Source organism: Mizuhopecten yessoensis, unplaced genomic scaffold (genome assembly GCF_002113885.1).
Source record: "Mizuhopecten yessoensis strain PY_sf001 unplaced genomic scaffold, ASM211388v2 scaffold10651, whole genome shotgun sequence".
Lineage (NCBI taxonomy): Eukaryota > Metazoa > Mollusca > Bivalvia > Pectinida > Pectinidae > Mizuhopecten > Mizuhopecten yessoensis.
This window is the reverse complement of record NW_018408653.1, coordinates 879,805-895,999: the sequence shown is the minus strand read 5'-3', so window position 1 is coordinate 895,999 and position 16,195 is coordinate 879,805. Positions and strand designations below refer to the sequence as shown.

Genomic DNA, 16,195 nt, shown 5'->3' with positions numbered 1-16,195 from the left:
CAGGGTTCTGACACAACCCCAGGATTCTGACACAACCCCTGGAATAAAGATGTCAGGGTTCTGACACAACCCCTTTGACACAGATGACCCAAGGATTCTGACACAACCCCTGGAATAAAGATGACCCCAGGGCTCTGACACAACCCCTGGACACAGATGCCCCAAGGATTCTGACACAACCCCTGGAATAAAGATGACCCCCGGGTTCTGACACAACCCCTGGACAAAGATGACCCAAGGGTTCTGACACAACCCCTGGAATAAAGATGACCCCCGGGTTCTGACACAACCCCTGGACAAAGAGGACCCCAGGATTCTGACACAACCCCTGGACACAGATGCCCCAAGGATTCTGACACAACCCCTGGACAAAAATGACCCAAGGATTCTGACACAACCCGTGGACAAAGATGACCCCAGGATTCTGACACAACCCCTGGACAAGGTTCTATAATATCTTAACTCAGAGTCCCAACTTTGATTCTTTGCAGAAGACAGTACCACATCATCCTGCACTTCTGAAGTACTTGAAAAAATCCGCATATTTTACTTGAAGTCTTTTTATGATTATTGGATGGTCATTTTTATAGCCTTAAATCCCCCCCACAAAACCTGATGTTGTTAAATTGTAAGGCAAACAGGCTCATGATATATTTGTTTACATATCTTAGAAATATGAACCAGTGATGAACACTCCACAATTTAAGTTCCAAGTGAACTAATTAAAGCCTGTCCATTTCTGATTGAATGTGTACCAGTTACTGTTTATTACTCATAATAACAGCATGTTTACTTTAAGTCTTTTTTCAAAATTGAAAATATCCTTTACTAAATAAACCTTGGGGCAACGCAAACTATAGGTGGTACCAAAGTCCAAGCTGAGGCCATGTGGGTTATTTATAGGTAAAGTATCCAACAGTGATTTTATTTTGTATTGAGGAGTAAAAATCTCCAATAAAACTTTTTCAAATAAAAAATTTTGTTTGAATACTTGACAGCCAGTGAAGTACCACAAATAAAGATTGAATATCTCCCTCATCTCTATTCTGTGAAAGAAACTGTGTCTGCAGTAAAAAGAATGTCCTATGACAATTACAACACAACATTAATATCAGGACATGAAACTATCTGACAGCAATGCTGCAATGATTCTAGAATTTCTTCATATGAAATGACATGAAATAAAACAATATTTGGTGAATTTATATTTTGTATGTATATATATTGCATCACATCACAGCAGTAGACAGTCTGAGTATTTGCATTAAATCTCCAATACAGACACCTAGCCAGGAATGAGGAGGAGGGAGCCCTCACTGCCTGAACGACTCGTCAGGCTTGTTTCCGAATGTGGTCTGGGTACCTGGGCCAGACCCTGTGCTATGAGCACCTTACCAATGTTGATATCCTCCTCACTGCTAGTGTCAAACAGGTCAATGTACAAACAGCCACTCCATGATCTACAACACAAATCACACTGGTGTCAAACAGGACAACGTACAAACAGCTACCCCAAGATCTACAACACAATGATACACAGGTGTCAAACAGGACAACGTACAAACAGCTACCCCAAGATCTACAACACAATGATACACAGGTGTCAAACAGGACAACGTACAAACAGCTACCCCAAGATCTACAACACAATGATACACAGGTGTCAAACAGGACAACGTACAAACAGCTACCCCAAGATCTACAACACAATGATACACAGGTGTCAAACAGGACAACGTACAAACAGTTACCCAAAGATCTACAACACAATGATACACAGGTGTCAAACAGGACTATGCTTATATTATACAGTGATTCCTACAGATAAGACTGAAATAACATCGTACTAGGAGAATACCTACCTTGATTTGACGTAAGCTACCAGGGTTTTGCCATCAGTCATTTGTTGGAACATTTTCCTGAAAAATAAAGAAACACTTTCTTTTGTGCATTATTTTCTACTCAATTAGGAATGCCATTAGTTGTTATTACACAGTAACTCTCCCGGTATTCAGTATGTGGTCTCTTTACCATGTTAGATTATAAGAAAGGAAGCCATATTTTGTACTCTTTGGAGACATTTCAACACCGTACGGTTGATTATATATATTCTGATTCCTATTCCAATATTCAAGTCTAGACATCAGCAAAACATTAACAATGGCGCCAATTTAATGAGCACAATGCACGTTTCTTTGGTCAGTAGGGATGCAATTGGTAATTGAATCTACATCGTTATAATAATGGTGTAGACTTAACTAAATCAGAAAATTGATTTCCAACGGTGTCCGACTCAGAAGAGAGAAAGATGGCTATGCGAAGTAAAATTCTCCATGTGATAGGATCTTTCTCGACCCTGTTATGTGTAGCTTCTGGCCAAGCAAAATTGGGAACATTTAACAGATTCACATTTATGAAATAAAAGAAAGAGTGTCATATACGATTTTGAATACCGGGTATTTATTATTTGGTTTTAATTAATCTAATCAACAGCTGTGTTTGTTGTTTCTACAAAGCTGTGAAGTTGATGACCAATGTTTTCCGTTCAGGACGAGCTCCGTACCTTTTATATATATGGAATAGATTCGGTTTTCTACAAATATTTTGGTACAAATTGGATTAACAAATCTCCATCCACTGAAATTGAATATTAACTTCATTAATCACGAGCTATTAAGTCTTTTGCTGTAGGAATCCTGTCCGTCTACTCACTTAGCTTTCTGTGAGAACTGATCTGAGTGGCCGACTGGTTCTATGTCAACAAGGAAACACTCAATGGCTTGGAATGGAAGATGAAGAAACTGAGGCTCCATGGATTTGATGTCACGCTCTGATACCCATTCTTTGTTTCCAAAATCTACATAGAACACCTATTATAATGAAAAACAATACAAAATTATTAATGACAATTAAAATAATTCCATGACCTTTCCTTTGTTATGACTTAGCAATTGTTATTTTGACCCGACACACATTTTCTTTGTTATGACTTAGTAATTGTTACTTCACAAGTTTTATTTTCATACCTGGATCTTTGTATCCCGCTCTCTGTCGTCAGATCGGAGGACTTTTGCACGGTACCAACGTCCATCTTGTACAAATCGAGCCACCACTAGTTCACCCTCCGCATAATGTACCAGTGTCTTCTGGGAAAATGACATGTTTCCATAGTGCGACCTGTTAAAGAACCCCAAAATAGAAAATGTAGGTCAGGAAAACCCCACAAAGTTACAGCAATGTCCTATAAATATGCAAGATCACACACTTGTGTTTTTCTAACGAATCAGAAAGCACGAGTGTATTGCGCGGACGCATATATTCATGAGTGCGCGGAGTGCACAAGTTAATATATACGTCCGCGCAATAATGAGTACTTTCTGATTCGTTAGAAAAACACCAAGTGTGTGGTCTTGCTTATATCACATCCCTTCCGTATTTGGTAGAGATCGATACATAGATTTTATAAACTTTGATTTTTTTGCAAATACCGGTAACTTTTCAGTTCGCCATGACAAGGGGATTCCCATAAAAAGTAGTTCCGGCTAGTAGGTAAATACAATATTCCGTATTGCACATGTGCAATACAGAACATTGTATTTCATGCTCTGAAAATTGCTTGTATTACTATAACAGGATTCAACAGGTATGTGATAAATTGTCTATTAATCTAAAAGAGAAATAACATCTGCACTATATTGCCAATGGATAGAAGCAACGATTTTATGTGAATGGTTTGGCTTCCTTAGCTTGTTAACAGCAAATCGTAAAATCTATACCATACAACCGTCAACATGTGGACAGGTGACAGTAACTCAGCTCTGGGTCACTTCGATTTATTACCTTGATACATTCCAAACAGTCAGACTGGTAGAACAGAATTGTTCATATGATATAATAGGGACGCACCTACATATAGAAACCCGATGTTACTTTTTCGGCCAGCATTGACAGTAGGTTTCAAAGTCTACATTAACATTTGCAGATCTGACAGACTTGATTAAGGGCCATGAACATGTTACACTCAGGAGCAGATGCACTGATCATGATCTGTCCCAATAAACAAACATTCCCCTTTTGTTTTTTCAGTGTAATACAAAGAATCCACACAATTTTTCTATAGGACTTATTTTTGTAAATCATTTTTTTTTATCAATTGATATTTCCAGTTACATGTAAGACATCTACTGTTTCCAATATATAACTTTGATTGATCAGTTTCAGTCACTCAAGAAACTTCTGAATATCTCAACCAGAAACTTCTGAATATCTCAACCAAGTGCAATTGTGATCCCTCAATTCAGAGGGCATGACCATTTAAACATACATATGATAATTCTGCATGTCCATGCATAGACAACACCCCGAACTATTGAATATATATATATTTGTTTGGTGTTTTGTTCATTCAGTGATATTATTAATACAAAACGTAACGGTTTGAAATATAATATTTTGCAATTTAAAATGACATCCCCAAACTTCTTAAAGAAACACCAATTATTAGGAGTATCAACTAGATAAAAGTGAGGGGAAACTTCCGTATCTTCCTCTTGCTCAATCCGACACTGGTCGGACCTCAACATCTTACAAATATACATACAATGTATCACGATAAAAGGTTTCATAAAGTACAACAAAAATGGTTTCAAACCTTGAAGTTGACATATGAATTTATTGAAATATCATTTTACTCCCTCCCCATGTCACATGTGTGCAGTGATTTTTAACCTAAATTTTACAACAGCCTGTTCCTGCATAAATTGGGAAAATATAACATTCTTTTTATGATATTGGGGAGTATTCCTGATTTTTTCTTCAATTTGGGAAAATGAAGCACTTTGCAAGCTAATACGTATTCGCCTGTAAAACTATAGGCAAAAAAAATCACTGGTGTGTCCGATAACTTTAATTTATTCAGTCTCACTCCATATTGTTGGAATCAGAAAAAATACCTGAAAGGGGAGAAATCCTCCTGCATAAGAAGAAATTTTCATTTTGTATTTGTTAACCCAATATTTATTTTTAACTTTAAAACTGCTCGTTTCAAACCCTGAATTTGATTTTAGAACTATACTTACTGCAGTGAGTTGACAAGTTCATCCAAAGTCTCCTCATCTTCACCAGGATCTGTGGAAAATCAACACATCTTATGCAGACATCGTGGAAAATTTCAGATTTGCAAATGCAATTGTGAAACTGAAACTGACAGCCTTGGCCACAACTGTATATAAACCAGCCACCATCGATGGATACCTTTTTGATAGATATTAAGGTTTAACCTTGTTTCTGGTCTTGCTTTTGTTTTATAATTAAATGATCAGAAATAAAAGGAAAAGTGTGAGTGTACCAGAAGATTTACCCCTCATAACTGTGAATAACTAAATGTCTTTTTGCACTTGCCCAAGCCTTGGGAAATAGTACACTTGGTTGGTGCAATTACATAAGGTACCTTGGAACAAACATTCTTGTCTATTGCAAACTGAAAGCCAATTTTTGCCTATGACACCTAGAAATAGGTGATATGGTAAAATAGGCTATAAACTAGGTGAAATGGTTATCCTCATAGCTGGTCATGCTGTGGGAAGAAACATAATCTGGCATGCAATACGCATCACAAAATTCAGCACTGTATTTGCAGCAGTGCTAAACAGCACTTAGTATTAAATGCATTTTATAACAACTCTGCCCCTTATAAGCAGAAGACCACTTACCGGTGGCACTAGGGTCAAGGAGCGAGTCCAGCGTCCTCTTTCCCCAGGGAAGAATGATGTAAAAGTGGGCAGGATTGAGGATGGTGGCGATTTCTATGGCTACACAGGTGTCACACTCAGGTAGCAGAGCCTCAATCTGAGCTTCATCCAGTCCACCATACACTGGTTCCCTATCCATGGTCACTCCCCCTGGAACAAACCCTATACTGCTATACAAAGCGATTCCTGGAAAAACCCCTACACTGTTATACAAGGTGATTCCTAGAACAAATCCTTCACTGTTATACAAAGTGATTCCTGGATCAATATCTACACAGTTATACAATTTTACTCTTGTAACACCTTCTACACTCAGGAATGTGATTTGGGATTGAAAAATAGGAAATCAAAGTGAAAAGGAAGGTACAAACCTCATCCCTCAAGAAACTTCTATTTTTTTAATGTAACAAATCAAGAACTTTGAAAAATTGGAAAAAGATTACCCTCTGAAATGGGGAAGAATCACATCCCTGTAAACTGTCCTACCTGGTCACTCCAGTAGCACACCCCACACTGTTATACAAAGTGATTCCTGTTAACATATATGTTACTGACCTGTGACCTGGACATGTCTGTATGGACATCTGTCTCCTCTCCAACAGCTATTATTGGAAAAGTATTTACAGATTTGTTTTTCATCTTGTGCCTCTGAAAAAATCAACAACAACATGCACTGGATTGGAAAAATCCTCCGTTGATGAATACTCAATCAGAAATAAGAAAGTTCATAGCTACTTTTTCTTTATTTTTAATCCAAACTATTTGAAACTTCTATGGGGGAGATTCTGCATGCTCAAAATAAGACATATACATGTACCACCTAGAGACAAAATAACCCTTTACAAAATGACTTATTTGAGTTGGTTCTTTCAGATGAAATCATATTATTAGATCTTAGAATATAGGAATAGTTTAGCAAATTAGCTCGTTGAAAATACTAAATATGGGGTCCAAAATCGGAAGTCTCCCTCCTAAATAGGTTTTAAAATATTTGTTTGACATTGCAATTCTAAGAAACTCTGGTAAACACTGGGGAAATATTTAAGGGGTCAAAGGTCACACTTACTGTACTGGACTGTAGCTACTCCCGGGTCATCAACATCAATGTTGTAGCTGTTCCTTATGGACAGGTAATCCTCAGCCATGGGGTCCCAGTCCCCTAATTCTACATCCCCGGGGGCTGCAACCAAACTTCCTCAGTTTATATGAAGTCATAATATAAACAAGAGGCCCATGGGCCTAAACGGTCACCTGAGTCCCACAGTATTTATTTTTGTTGTTGAAATATGTACCAATTTGAGTACAAAATAGTTAAGTATAACGTTAACTTAAGTTTGTCAGGACCATGAGCTGATCATTCCTAGACCGAGTTTCAGTTAAATCGGCCCAGTAGAACTTGACTTTAAGTTTGAAATAGTTTTTCAAAATGGCATCCGTGGCGGCCATATTGAATTTCTGATCGACCCAAAAATAACAACACTTGGTCAGGACCACGAGTCGATCATTCCTACAAAGTTTCAGTTCAATTGGCCAAGCAAATCTTGAGTTTAAGTTTAAAATAGTTTTTCAAAATGGCGGCCGTGGTGGCCATATTGGATTTCTGATCGACCCGAAAAATAATAACACTTGGTCAGGGAGATGTCGGTAACCTTCCCATGAAATATTAATGAAATCCCTTTGCCACTATTTCAGCTTAAGTTGAAAATGTAAAATGTTAACGGACGACGGACAACGACGGATGAAGACGGATAGCAATAGGTCACTTGAGCTAAAGCTCAGGTGACTTAATAATGGGTGAGTGGGTGGTTGGTCATAAACCTTTCTCCCATAATGAAGGAGCAATCAGTTGAGAGGTTACCCCTGTTTGGATCAGTTCCTATATCCTTAGGGAGGACATACTTTACAATACTGAATCCCTTGACCAAATGACGCTTCTGATCTAATTTGGCTGAAATCCCTTCATCAACAGTGACTTACTGGACTTACTGAACCTACCCCTTTGCCCCTAAAAGGACCACACCCTGCATTTATTCCGTCTTTGCGTATTGCAGAGTTATCTTCTCTTGGGAGCAGGTATTGATTGTTACGTCATTGGTCTGAGCGAGAAAATTACGTCGTTTTCTCAAAAATTGATGACGTTACTCTCACAAACAAGTGACGTAACAATCAATACCTGCTCCCAAGAGAAGATAACTCTGCAATAGGCAAAGACGGAATATAATGTTGAGTTCCGAGAAGTTGACATTTGAAAGAAAAAACTGACATATGAAGGAATATGCCACACCATAGCATAATATAAGCTTACCTGGCAGTTTGGGCCAGGTGAGCTAAATAATTGTAAAACATATCATTTTCAAAAAAACAGAAGTAAGTAGTGTTACAATCTGATGTGTACAAGAATTTTTTTACAGACAGATACTAGAATGCATATGTCCTTCTGGCATACCTAAATAACACCCTGTTTGCTCTCAAGGATCCTTTTCAGAAAGCTTGCCCTGAACAGCTTAGTATCAGATTTACTACCAAAGATATTATCAAACAGAGATACATGTAAGTAACAAAATACATTATATTTAAATTCTTTTAAATCAAATTTATGAAAGGGACTAAAATATCAATCTAAAAAACTTCTATAAAAATATTAGGAAAACTGAATAGTCCATTTTGATAAAAGAGCAAACATTTAAAGCTGACAATGCTTTGACCAGACAGCTAAGTCTAGAAATCAATAACCCATAAGCTATGAACTGTGCTATCAATAGCTCTAGTGTAAACTTGAGCACTCAAGCATTTAATTTCAGGTGAATGGTAGTGTTATCTCCCTTTAAAAGCAAGGCTATCAACATTATGACAACATCTAAAACTGATTTTTACATCCTAAATTGCTTTTTTAATAAAATATGCAAAATACAAGAATGTGAAGTTTACACAAGTTTTAAATATTGTTAGAAATTTGGTAATAAACAGTTTTTGAGCGATTGAGAAATTAGGACTGAAAATGCCCTCTATGTAAATTGATGTATAGTTCTGTTTAACCACATTGTCAGTGTAGGGGTATAAAAGCTGATTGTTAAACCGATGTATGTGGGAGGTCCGCTGCCATGAGATCCTCGTTTATATACTGAACTCTGAAAATGAAATATATTAAACTATATTAAATTGACTTACCCTCCTCATGGTGTCCCTTGACTTCCTTTTGGGATTTTAAAATTATTCTAATTTATAATAATAATTCGAGGTTTTTTATATACTACTCCAATTTCTTGATCTTTTCTTGGTAAACCAGTAGTAAATTTCTAATTTGATAAAAGTTTTGGAGTCTTTTAACAACTGAACTGTAATTCACCATGCCTTTATAATTATTAAATGTTTTTCTTTTATCTAACCCTTTTTAAGTCCAGTTTTTCTAGCAAGATAATGACATCTTAAAATGATTGGACTATATTTGTTATTCCACAATAATTCAATACTGCCCTGGGTGGTTGGGTGGTGCAGTGGATAACACACTCGCTTTCACCAAGCCTCCCACATTAAGACCCCTACATTGTGTTCTTACACTGATGAGCTGGAAAGCTAAGTTAATAAAGAATAGATTAACACCAACATCCAGGCTAACAAGAGTAATTCATATAAGTTATATAACTTGATTCATAATTGTTGCAAAATAAATAAAGTTTATATATACTGACTTGAAAGTGGAAAAAATTGGACAAGAAGTTCATCTGGGCCCTGTATTACTAAACACTACCTTCTTATGTTAGCCGACTAGACAAAAGGTTGAAATGTTATAAGGCAAAGCATTGCAAAGCAATATATAGTCTCCCACCAGTAATGATTTCTTTATTGGCTGAGCCGTACACTTATTCAAGCATTGAACTATTTTTGTATGGTATTTATGATCTATTTAAATGACACAGCTTTGCAAGCAAACAGCATAATGCGCGCTACTTGTTTAATCAAATAGATCATAAATACCATACAAAAACAGTTCAATACTTATATTTACGTTTTCTCTGCCTCTTATGTTCTTTTTTAACTTATAATTTATATTTAAAATTTAAAAATGCCCGCCTTATCAACAGTCCACACAAAGTACTTTGAAATTTTAACAAACACTTCAATTTTATTCCACAATTCAGTATCAATACAATAGCGTATGATATGTCTATTGGGTGATTTAAGTTTATCAATAGAAATCTGAGCTGAAAGTTAAGATTAAAAATTGTTCCGATTTTCCCCCCAAACATATTACGCGCATAGATAAATACAGTGAACACCGTGAATCCGACCTTGACCTCCACGAGGGAGTTATTTTTGGAAGTTGATTCGAAAGTTTCTCTTTGCTCATTTTGTGAAGATTACAGACGTGAATTTATTTGTTAATTGTATGGGAATCTGACTACAGTCGGTAGATTCTATAACAGCCTCGTTATTTGACATGTCGTGATCAGAAACTGAGGAAACCGTGGCTGCGAGACGCGTGAAACTGATATCGTTTGAAGTGAGTGATCTTGCGACGGAGCACAGGGGTTCGTTACAAATGTCTGAAATGTTTATGTGTGCTGTGACTCATATCAGTAGGTCTGTAACATATGTGTCAGTGGGTGTATAGAATGTGTATTTCAGACATTTGTAATGAACCCCTGTTGATCAGTGCAGTGCAGCAGACGATATTTCTGATAAATTGCATGAGTATTAAAATTGTTTCCATTGCCGGCATTGGTGATTTCAACCGATGTGCATTTTGTACGATATTGCAGACCTTGGTCTTGTTTTTATTGTAATAAAAGTACTTTTTATTTACTTTTTTCTTTGCACCTAAATTTACAATGACATTGTCAAGTCTCACAAAGCCCATCCTTATTTTAGCAGCCGTCATGTTTAGTTACATTGGATATTGTAGCTCCGGTCAGTGTTGTATTAATACGCTAAGAATTGTGTCTCGTGCTGCATGGTTATTAAAGTCCCATCAACGACACAGCTTTCAAAGAGGCTATATAGTGACAATGCCATGCAAATGTAAATTTTTAAGTATACAGGTCACTCACATTCTTCTTGTACTACCTCTCAATGCCAAAACATACTTGCAAACCAAATCGTGTTAGCCCATGGCCAAAAAATCTGCTCAAGAGCCAATCAGGGAACAAATGNGCATAAGCTCACTTGGCACTTCGTGCCAGGTGAGCTAAAAATGGGGACAGGCTTTTATGAACTCTAGAAATGTTAGTGCGCAAGAAGCAATTTATAGAGTGTTAGAATTGCCATTATACAAAACAAACTTTACAACTGTATGGATTCCAACAGGATTGCCACCCCAAAGAATCAGTTTACTGAAACCATCTTACCTGCTCTCAAAGCTGGAAGATGAAGATGAAAATGTGATTCTCAGTGGAATAGGGGAGAAATATAGCAAAAGACCTCCAGCCTTACATGCATGGTGTCTTGTATTCTTTGCATCCTGGTATCACACTGGCAATGCCAAAACACAAGAAGAAGACTTCCAGCCTGATATCTTACAGGAAGAAAATGAAGAAACAGAAAGTACCCCCAAAGACCTTGAAAGCTTCATTACTAAAGCTCAAAACAGAAATAAAGTTGAGCTGAGCACTTATTCTTATACCATGGTAAAAAGAAAGAAGCAGTCTGTCATCCGGACTCACAAGTTTAATGAAACAAGAGACCCTGAATCTTTTTACCATTCTCAGCTGTATCTCTATGTACCTTGGAGAGAGGAGGAAAAAGACTTGCTTGCAGGATACCCAATTTACACAGAAAGTTTCAAGTTCGACAAGGACATTGTTGAAGATACCAGACAAAAACTTCAAAAGCACGGGGATCTTATTGACATAGCAATTCAGCAGATGGATGAAATGGATCCACCAACAAATGCTTGGGATACTTCAGAAACACAACAGGAAAACAATGATAACCAGGCAACAGAACCAGAAATTGACCAAGACCATCACATTCTTCATCCTGGCAACAATATATTTCTTGATACAATCAAATTGCCCAACCCACAAGGTAATGGAAACAAAGGTCATAGCTTAGCCATAGACTCCTTGCCAAGTGTGATGCCTTTTGAGGATTGCAGCAGACCTGTAAGGACACTGAACAAGGAACAGTACAGGGTCCTTCAAGTTGTTATCACCTGGTGTGTTACCCACATGAAAGCTTGTGAAAGATCTGTGGTACCAAAGCCAGATCCGTTGCATATATTTGTTTCTGGAGGAGCAGGTACTGGCAAATCACACCTTATTAAAGCATTGTACCAGACTGTGCAGATAATACTCAGGAAAGAAGGCGAGACCCCAAATTTGCCAAGAGTGTTGCTTTTAGCTCCAACTGGAACAGCTGCTTTCCACATTGAAAGTTTCATCATCCACTCAGCGCTTCTATTTTTACTCGGACACTCAAAGTTTCACCAACAATCCAAATCCATGAAAAACCTCTCTGATGAAAAAAGAAATACACTTCGAATGAAATTATCTCCACTCAGGTTCATCATAATTGATGAAATCTCCATGGTTCCCAGTGATTTCCTTATCCAGATAAATAACAGACTGCATGAAATCTTTGACGGATCACATGTGTTTGGAGGACTCTCAGTAATTGTGTTTGGAAACATGTACCAACTGCCACCGATAGGTAGATACATACTCCAGGTGCTGCCACATGATGAATATGCATCACTAGGTCCTTCTTTGTGGAACACATACTTCACCTACACGCCAGTGACAGAAATCATGAGACAAGCTGGTGATAGACACTTCTCAGAAATGCTTAGAAATGCTTAGAAATGCTTAACAGAATTCCTGTTCGCAGGCATACTCCAGGGGACATAGCAACATTGAAACAAAGAAGTATACAGGACTCTGAAACACTAGCTGATGTACTCCATGTGTTCTCAAGAAATGCCAAGGTAAATACCAAGGTAAAGCTCAACCATCTGGAGTCAGAGATACTTAGCCTACAAGCACAGGACCGCATTCCTTCATCTATGACACTTTAAGATGATGCCAGATATACAGGAGAACTGTCTACAACTGCTAGACTGGCTGTTGGAGCTAGAGTAATTGTCACCAGAAATGTGCATGCATCAGATGGCCAGACAAATGGATCTCAAGGAAAGTTGCTAAATATTAAACGTTCTGAAAACGAACTCCACAGAATGTGATCATCAAATTTGATGTATGCAGTGTCGGCAGAAATGCACGGATAAACACTACTGTTGATCTTAGCAACTATCCTACAGATGCTGTTCCTATACTACCCATAGAAGTCACATTTTCACCTTCTACATCTGAAAATGCCACAGTGTCACGCAAACAATTTCCTCTGCGACTCTGTTTGGCTACAACCATCCACAGGGAGCTACTCTTGACAATATTGTCATCTCATTTGAGGATCCTTTCCAAAAGGGACCCTTAGTCATGTTAAAACTCTAGATGGTGTTCACATCAAACACTTTTGTAAGAAGAAACTCAGTGCCAGTGATACAGTCAATACAGAGATAAACAGACTTTTATCTGATGCCCTCCATCCAGACCCATTTCCACTAAACCTCCATCTTAATATCACTATTGCATTGTTAAATGCACGCTCAGGACGACTACATTTTGAAGACATTCTGAAGCATCCCATTCTCAACTCTGTTGAGATTTTATATATAACAGAAGCAAACATGTATGAAAATTAGATCCCAAGTCATCAGCATGAAGGTTGGTCTCTAGAACATCTCCCAATGTCACGCCAGAACAACTGCCATGGAATGTTCATGTATGTCACCAACAAACTAGCAACAACAGGAAAGATGTACCAAATGACCTCAAACATGGAGATGGTTTTTCTTTCTTTGGAAAATGGCTGTGGTCCGGACTCCATCTGTCTTCTCTACAGGACACCATCACAACCTCCACACACATTCATTGAATGCCTACCTCCATTCGTTTCTGAACATGAGCCACACCTTATTCTTGGAGATTTCAACATGGATACACAAAATCCTGCCTATACAAGACTCTGTGAGACTCTACCCAACTATACCCAGCATGTCCATCATCCTACAACTACCAACGGAACAACATTAAACCTTGCCTTCTGCCATCCTCCATGCCAGATTCTTGTGCTGCCTACCTATTTCTCTGACCATTCCATCGTCTTCCTAGGGTATTGATCAGATATCCACAACGTATACAGCAAAGGAAGGTAACCTCATAATCTAGGTTTACTAATTAATATGCTTATAAATAAACTTATAAATATTAAAACTGACAATCATCCTAATTTCAGTTGTTTTATATCCAGATACATTAGAATCATCATTGTCTCTTCCATACACGATACTGCCTCAATATGTTATGGAGATGGTAATAACAAACAGAAACAAGAGGCCCATAGGGCCTGTATCGCTTACCTGCATATGTAAGCAATCATGGCAAAATATTCTCCAAATGAGATCCAAGGGAATATGCCAGACCACAAGGCCAATCCTTGTAGCATATCTGTATTAGATTTTTCATGCCCAGCAATTTTATGTATAGTTTTTGGGTGGGTATCTCAACTGTTTCCAAGCTGTGACTCAGAAACTAGGTCCCTAGGGTTGTGGCCAGACCCCAGGATCGATTCTAATATCATGACTGCATTTGTCTCTTTTTGCCAAACAACTGTATATATATAGTTTTAGGGTGGGGATCTTAGCCATTACGAAGTTATGACCAAGGGGTTCCAGGATGGCCTTGGAGTTTGTCCTACCCTTGGAGACTTATCCAAGCATAGGGCAAACTCCAAGGCCATCCTGGAAGCACATGNGGTCTATTCTGATATCATGATTGCATTCGTCTCTTTATGCCCAGCATTTGTATATATAGTTTTGGGGTGGGGATCTCAACCGTTTTAAAGTTATGGCCCAGGGACTATGTCTCCAAGGGTGGGGCCAGACCTGAGGTCATCCTGGAAGTAAAAATGTGCATGCTTCTCTTTATACTCCACAATTGTATATATGGTTATACCTTGGGGATCTCAACCATTTCCAAGTAATAAACTTGGGGTGGGGGGTGGGGGTGGGGGTGGTGTCAGCCCCACCATTTGTACAATTTCGAATCCCCACCACCTAGGGATGCTTCCAGTCAAATATGACGGATATCCAGTGCATAGTTCTACAGAAGAGGTCGTTTGTAGCAATATAGCCATATTGCCAACTTTTGGCCCCGCCCCTCAGCACACCCACCGTTTATACAAAATTGAGTCCCCTTTGCCTAAGGATGCTCCAGACTAAATTTAGTCAAAATCTACTTGGCCGTTTAGGACTACATGTCGTAGCAATTTAAAGGAAAAGTTGATTATGTAGATTTTTTTTTATATCATTGATATAAATGTATTCACAATATAATTTTTGCATCAATGACACCATTTTGTTCCAGTCAAAGCTAAAGTAGATATTTGTTCTTGTGCGTAACGTATATGATGGGTCGGTGGCGCAGTGGATAGCGCGCTCGTCTTCACCAAGATAGCTTGATTAAATCCCGGTCACCTGCCCGACCACGCAGGTTTTCTCCGGATACTCCAGCTTCCTCCCATATTAAGAATTATAAACCCTCTGCGTGCTTCCGTCAGGGCACAAAAAGAATGATTGAGATAAGCTGGAGGAAAACTGTTTGGTAATTACTTTAGAAAAAAGTGCATATTACATGTTTTTCGTTAAAAAATTGTAACTGAAATTGTCTTGATTTGGATAAGTACTGTAGTCTCAGTTCCATCCTGAAACAACGTATTGAATATCAAATTTTGTAACTGTCACCGAGGTTTGACAGGTAATGATGCCAAATAAAATTACAGTTTCTGTCTGTAACTAGTTATAAATCGGCACACGTTGTGAAAAAGTAATACGTTGCTGAAAAAGGGCGTTGCACTTGTCAGGCTGGCAAATTATTGTTAATTTCGTCATAAATGCATTTTCTGTTGCTTCTTTTATGAGTTGTGATGCATAAATAATGTAAAGACTATATCCAGACTTTCAAAAAAGTCAATTATTTCGTTCATATTCTCAACAAATGGAAATCAAAAGCTGATAAAATTTTAAATGATCTCTTTTTTGAAGATATCTCCCGGTAGAAATAAAACAAGAGGCCCATGGGCCTTATCGGTCACCTGATATATTTATACAGAGAGTTGATTTTGTTTTTAACATGAACAGAAATATTATTCAAAGTGACAAAAAACAATAAAACCACCTTACTCAATATCTAGCATACAGATTTCAGACTAAAAAGGATTTGAAACTAGCACCTCTGATTCTTAACAAGGAAAATGAAGAAATTTTAGCACACTGACTCCTTTGAGCCCCACCCTACAGCCCTTGGGGGTAGGGCTGGCTCAAAATTTTCAAAGTATCAAACTGTCAATTCAAGGTTATAATTCCAATCAAGTTATTAACATGTAATATT

The 16,195-nt window shown here is 37.9% G+C and overlaps 1 protein-coding gene across 1 annotated transcript in view; it reads right to left on the bottom strand.

Annotated features, from left to right (window-relative positions):
- Positions 1 to 1,265: 1,265 nt before the first annotated feature.
- Positions 1,266 to 16,195, bottom strand: part of LOC110461698 — a 29,922-nt gene continuing 14,992 nt past the window's right edge. Inside the window, exons 12-19 of the mRNA XM_021515304.1 lie at positions 6,817 to 6,930; positions 6,306 to 6,398; positions 5,712 to 5,900; positions 5,079 to 5,127; positions 3,027 to 3,177; positions 2,713 to 2,870; positions 1,863 to 1,919; positions 1,266 to 1,460 (exon numbers count right to left, since the gene is read on the bottom strand). Of these exons, the coding sequence (XP_021370979.1) occupies positions 1,286 to 1,460; positions 1,863 to 1,919; positions 2,713 to 2,870; positions 3,027 to 3,177; positions 5,079 to 5,127; positions 5,712 to 5,900; positions 6,306 to 6,398; positions 6,817 to 6,930 (986 nt within the window). The 3' untranslated portion in view covers positions 1,266 to 1,285. The remainder of the gene's footprint in view (positions 1,461 to 1,862; positions 1,920 to 2,712; positions 2,871 to 3,026; positions 3,178 to 5,078; positions 5,128 to 5,711; positions 5,901 to 6,305; positions 6,399 to 6,816; positions 6,931 to 16,195) is intronic.